Here is a 6125-nt window from a genome sequence, read left to right as displayed (position 1 = left end):
AAAAAAAAAAAAAAAAAAAAAAGAAAAGAGAGAAAAAAAGAAAAATTTTGATATGTTCAAGATTTAGAAAGTTGGCATCGCGTTGAAAATATAAATACGCGTTAAATCAATGATACCGAGTTTGCGCATCCGACTCGGTTTCAATCATCTCTGATACACAGATTTTCTTCTCAGCGTCGATGTTGTCGATTCGCTCGTTTTAACTCTTTCGCAAAGAACAGATCTTCTTCGCGATTGATGTTCGACCGTTCTCTTCTATAACCTCTGTTCGTTTTCATATCTAGTAACTTTCACCTTCTATCTTTCCCATTTTGTTATCGTCAATCTAAGCTTCTCTTCCCCTAATTCCGTTTTATCCCCGATACAGTCGTTGCGCCTCTGTTGTCGCCGCTTTCATCGTTGCAGCCTCCATCGCCATCATCCCTACTACATACCACCAGCACACCATCACCGTTGCTGTCGATGTCACCAACGACACTACTACCATTACCATTAGCTGATATTCGTCTACTACCTACATTCCCGTTTTCAGGGGTGTTGCGAGCACGCGCTCGCACCAGCAGAATAGCGTTACTCCCAAAACGTTCGAGTCAACGTAGTAGCGTAGTAAGAGTAATGCGCGCGCGCTAGACAACTAACCAGCCACCTTTGGTTCGAGCGTAAAGCGACTTGTACACCATCTTTGCCCGATTTTCATGAGAAAGTGCCATCGAAACGGAGTTATCTCGCGCGTAATAATTAATTTTCTTTATTCGTAAACAACGTATATTTTCACCGTATGATATTTTCGTATATCGTATCGTGTAACACGCTCGTAACGCGTGCAAATACTTGATTTTTCTATCATTTTTTTCTTTCTTTCAACTCCTCCGTATTCCCCTTCTTTGCATCGTATCCACCCCCTCTGTGCTCTCTCTCTCTCTCTCTCTCTCTCTACAATTACTCTCTTGTCCCACCCTCGTCCTTCATTCTTTCGGGCTCTCTGCGCGTTACGGTGTGAACATACTTGAGAGATCGCGCGACAAGGCGGTAATCGGTTGTGCAATCGTGAATCGCACAAATGAATTGTGTCGACATCGCATTGAACCATGTCTAATTTATACGTGAAAAGGAAAATATACGTTGATTTGGGAAGGATACGATAATAAAGAGGAACATCGACTTACGGTCCAGGAGGTGGTTTGACGTAGGATCGTTTTTTTTTCGTTTTTATCTCTTGGTTAGTCGTTCGGTCCTTCGGGCGATCGGTCGATCGGGTATTCATACGCGCGTACGTCGAAGACGATTTTATTTTTCAATTAATTCAATTATTGAGAGAAACTTTGGTTGCTAAAATGTTTACGATCAAGAGAACTGCATGTTGGAGGTGAATTATTACGTGCCGTTAAACTTGAATTAATCGACTACTCTTTTTTTGCTTAAGTCTTGATTATTGTCATCGTTTTCGTCATCGTTCTCGTCGTGACCGTCGTGATTATCGTTGTCGTCGCCGTCGTCGCCGTCGTCGTCGTCGTCGTCGTCCTCGTCGTTGTCATCGTCGTCGTCGTCGGCGTTACGTCGTCTCGCTGTCGACGACACATTTGAACAATGATTCGATTTGAAATTGAAAGATAGAGATTTAAAATTCGATTGGACAATGCTTGGCGTAAGAATACGTTTAAGTATTTATGAGAGGAAAACGTTGAAAACGTGCGTAATGAAATGAAAGGGATTTTTGACGTTCAACGACCATTCTATTAGCGTAGTTTCGACCGTCAGGTGTAAAGAAATAATGTTAAAAGAAGAAGATGAAAGAAGGTGAAGATACATATGTACAAACTTCTACGTACTAGCGTATACAAGCGTTACAAAGTTGTGTATCAAATAACGGATAAACAAGATTCCATCGAAACGGTAAATTTACGCACGTAACGCTCGCGTGTTCCGGCCGATCGATCGCTACTACGAGGGAGCGGTAAGACTAATTTTTTTTCGAGAAGTTACTTTAAATTAACGTATACGTTTCTTTTAAAAGATTCGTTCGTTCGTTTCATCATTTACTCGTATTCGGGTGTTGGTCGATAGCATCGAAATAATGTTTCTATCCGTCAAAAAATTTGTACACTATGGAGTGTTGTTACTGTTATGGATCAAATCAAGTTATCAGCAAGAAGAGGATATACCTCATAACGAGTAAGAATCATTTTTTTTTACACGTATTAGGCATAATTCTTAGGTTTACGATTAATTTAATTAATTTATCGAAACTAGTAGAATTTATATACAGAACGATTAATTCGATTAAGCCGGTATAAATAAAGTAAAAAAAGTAGAGAATAGAAGAGAAAGAGTGGGTAGAATATCTTAAGAAAAAAGTATCTTTCGTTTAATACTCCATCCCGTTTATTTACATACTAGCATAGTAATTGATCGAACGCGATTATCAATGAAAAAAATTAAAATTAAAAAATATGGAGCGTGGTTAGGGGATGAAAAAAAGGTGAAAAAAATGTGATATCACAGCGTGTGATACAGATACATCATATATATTTGTTCGCGTGTTTCTAATTTCTGATTTTATACCAACATTTTCAATAATCGTGTACAGAAAGAAACGAGAATTGGAAAGAACGCAGGCGCGCGTAGAGTTATGCGTACACAGTCGATTAACGAGGATCAGAATCGGCGTGTATGCGTACGACCTACGTGCGTGCGCACGTGAGCATGCACGTAACTACGTACATAGGATTGCATCAATGGTACTAATTTACGCGTTAAGATATATAACGTGTAAAAGGTGATAGGCGGAATAATCGTTGATTTTCGATCTATCTTTATTTTTGCCAAATTCAGATCCAATTAATTATAGATCGATCCAACAATATGCAATTCACTTTCTTCCCTATGTTAACGATATATATTTACAATTGTTTATCGATATTTATCTTTAAAATTAAAATTAAGTTAATTTTTTACTCTTTATCCTTGTCCTCTAAACGAAGAAAATAAATGGAAAAATTCTTCTTTCGAAGAAAATGATTATTCTTATTACATTGCAGAGTGAAAAACTGGGCATTGAAATTTGGAGTGGATTTATGGGAATTTGGCAGACAAGTTACGAAAATGAGTGAAATACAAAGGGTAAGGAAATTGCTCCTGAATAGATAACACGATATATCTTATATTCTTAATCGTTATCAATTTGAAATTAGCAGTTGAATTAAACATTCGACATTTATTTCGTTATTACGTATATCCATTGGTAAAAATCTTTGATATTTATCAATTATTATTTCGACAGAAAATTAACGAGTTATGTATGTATACATTGGTCGCAAAACGTTCATATATTCTACGCTTTGTCGCAATCGCTTGTAACATTTTCATACAATTTTTGCGTTTGTTTTTACCTTTAGAATCGATTCTTTAAAAACTATTCTATATATATATATACACGTTGGAAGGAAAAGTAAAATTGACAAATATAAAAATAATACGAAAAACTCACTTTGATCGTAGAAATATCACGATATGGAGGCCGAAGTTGTAAAAAAAGATGGTGTCCTGTTAGTACGAGAAATGGCTGCGGAAGTGAAAAACATGTTAGATTTTAAAATGAACGCTGTTATGGTAAGAAAGTGAAAATATTATAATAGAAACGAAATACATCTATCATGGTATTAATTAACGCGATTGCAGAGATTGGTGGAGAGCGCCGAACAAGCGGCTGTATCGGCACCCAGAGACGGAAATGTAGCACCAAAGTATTACGCTTCTCAACGTTTCGACTCTTCTTCGGGAGAAGGAAAAGCATCGATAACCGTACAAGAAACATTCCTTTCATCGAATCGACATTTCGATCATTTAGCCGTAAACGTTACACTTTCCACGGTTTTATTACCGGATGGAGTGAAACAAATTGGTAATTAAAAAAAAAAAAAAAAATTGCATATATAATTGATAAAAAAGACACGCAAGTTTAATATTTCCTTTCTTTCAGATCGCGAAGTAGCCGCTGGCATTCAATGGAGCGAATATTTGGACTTATTGTTCGTTAATAATTACGAAAGCGATTCTTCGCTTTCTTGGCAATATTACGGCGCGACTTCAGGATTTTTAAGACGTTTTCCCGGTAAAACCAAATCCAAGATTTCTTTTCCCCTTCACTTTCGTTAATTTCAACTCTGTCGTTTCGTTTCACCATCGCATTTTCTCTTCTTCTCTCAGCAATTTCCTGGCCACCCGTCAACGATCGTTCTTTCGCTGCGGATAAAAGTCGAGCTGTTCGAGATGTATACGAGTTTCGAATTTCCGATTGGTTCGTCGGAGCCGCAAATAGTCCCAAAGACTTGGCCATATTGATCGATATCGAGTGCTACGTATCCGAAAGGAACAAACGGCTAGCCGTAACCACGGTCAAAACTATCCTCGACACGTTAGGTCCGAACGATTACGTTAACGTCTACCGTTACGGAGACACCGCAGAGGAGATCGTACAATGCTTCAAGGATAGTTTGGTGCAAGCATCGCCGGAAAACGTGCATGATTTGAAAATAGCGATGAGTTCTATGAAACACGAAGAAATACCGACAAATATATCCGCCGCTCTCGCGACTGCTTTCGAAATTTTGCACAGATACAACAGAACGGGGCAAGGAAGCCAGTGCAACCAGGCGATCATGTTAATTACTGCCGACAATGCCGGTTTACCAACAGAGGTGATAAAACGATACAACTGGCCTCATATGCCTGTTCGTATCTTCACGTATCTAATCGGTGGTGACAAAAGTCCGGAATTACGCAACACAGCATGCGCCAACAAAGGTAATCCTACTTTTCTTTTATTTCTTTTCTTTCTTCTTCTATCGACCAAAATGTACAATTTTACAAAATTCGTTCGATATCGTTCGATATCATCGTATTTATACGCGTAATTAGGATTCTATGCAAGGATCACCGAATTGGAAGACATTAGAAGCAAAGTCTTCGAATACGTAAAGGTGCTTGCTCGACCTATGGTATTGTATCAACACGAACACCCTATTCATTGGAGTCCGGTTTACGTCGGTGGAAAGGTGTGCAAATCAAAGATTCTCATTTTTAATCGTGCCTATATATTATTTAAAAGCAACTTCTCTTTCCGTTTTAGAGCAGCAGATATGGCAAAGAGAATATCGGACAGTTAATGACTTCGGTCACGGCGCCTATTTTAGATCGACGAAATTATACGGTAATCATACGTCCGATCGTTTGCAATTATATTTTTCGATGCATTTTTACATACATTCAATTTCAAATACTCGAAGACGCGTTATAAAGTACGTATAATCATACATCTCGCAATTGTAATATCATAATCACGATATCGCAGGTGAAGACAGCTAATTTATTGGGTATCGTCGGCACCGATGTACCCGTAGAAGAGATACAGAAATTGGTTCCCCCTTACAAGGTAAGCAAAAAATTACAAGGTATCATTGCTTTCAAATTAACGATAATTATAATTAATTTCCATAACGTCGATTTGTGCAGTTAGGTGTCAACGGATATTCTTTTATCGTCGACAATAACGGCCGTGTTTTGTATCATCCGGATTTGCGACCATTGGTGAGTAGCAGTAAATTTGAACAAAAGATTCGCCACCTTAGAGGAAATTCATTTCGAAATGACTTTCGTGATTTCACTCATCGTTTCGTTTCTTTCTATCGACGCAGCCGGGAAACATAGACGTAAGTACATACATGTAATATATACTATTTTATAATCGCATATATGAAAATATATTTCCTCCGTTGTAGTACGAGGAAACGTTAAAACCTACGTACATCAGCGTTGACTTATCGGAAGTCGAACTCGCCGAATATGACGGCCCTTTACATCCATTAAACAATTCTCTTCTTCTCGACGTAAGTGTCTCAATTTATTCTATCCCTAAATAATATCGCTCGCATATTTGCTTGGGATCGATACGATTCTTTTTATTTATTATTACCGTTATCTTCGTTCTCAAATGACACGAGAAAAAGGAGACAAATCGTAAACTTAGATTCTTTAGAAAAGAATAGAACGTGATCTCGCTTTGTCGCTAAACTATTTCGAAGAAACATAAAGGATTTATAGCGTTTCTTTGCGGAATTTCATTTTGA

The 6125-nt window shown here is 37.9% G+C and overlaps 1 protein-coding gene and 1 long non-coding RNA gene across 7 annotated transcripts in view; one reads left to right on the top strand and one right to left on the bottom strand.

Moving 5' to 3' along the window:
- Positions 1–247: 247 nt before the first annotated feature.
- LOC102674503 lies at positions 248–607 on the bottom strand. Its single transcript, XR_422581.2, has 2 exons — positions 515–607; positions 248–456 (listed from the first exon to the last, which is right to left on the bottom strand). It is a non-coding gene; the product is annotated as an uncharacterized LOC102674503 (long non-coding RNA).
- The window catches only part of LOC102674587 (voltage-dependent calcium channel subunit alpha-2/delta-3), a 10601-nt gene continuing 5071 nt past the window's right edge, over positions 596–6125 (top strand). For 2 of the 6 annotated variants that reach the window (XM_006621307.2, XM_031513272.1), the window contains exons 1-13: positions 1398–1954; positions 2015–2172; positions 3039–3120; positions 3499–3609; positions 3679–3901; positions 3980–4111; positions 4207–4803; positions 4918–5054; positions 5129–5209; positions 5351–5431; positions 5512–5586; positions 5694–5708; positions 5778–5885. In XM_006621307.2, coding sequence (XP_006621370.1) covers positions 2075–2172; positions 3039–3120; positions 3499–3609; positions 3679–3901; positions 3980–4111; positions 4207–4803; positions 4918–5054; positions 5129–5209; positions 5351–5431; positions 5512–5586; positions 5694–5708; positions 5778–5885 — 1740 coding nt within the window. In that variant the 5' untranslated portion in view covers positions 1398–1954; positions 2015–2074. Of the gene's footprint in view, positions 1367–1397; positions 1955–2014; positions 2173–3038; positions 3121–3498; positions 3610–3678; positions 3902–3979; positions 4112–4206; positions 4804–4917; positions 5055–5128; positions 5210–5350; positions 5432–5511; positions 5587–5693; positions 5709–5777; positions 5886–6125 lie in introns of those variants that run through there. The other 4 variants (XM_006621305.2, XM_031513273.1, XM_031513274.1 and 1 more) reach the window with 4 other exon arrangements.

The sequence above is a fragment of the Apis dorsata genome, unplaced genomic scaffold, assembly GCF_000469605.1.
Source record: "Apis dorsata unplaced genomic scaffold, Apis dorsata 1.3 scaffold_631, whole genome shotgun sequence".
Taxonomy (NCBI): domain Eukaryota; kingdom Metazoa; phylum Arthropoda; class Insecta; order Hymenoptera; family Apidae; genus Apis; species Apis dorsata.
This window is presented reverse-complemented; position numbering and strand designations above follow the sequence as displayed.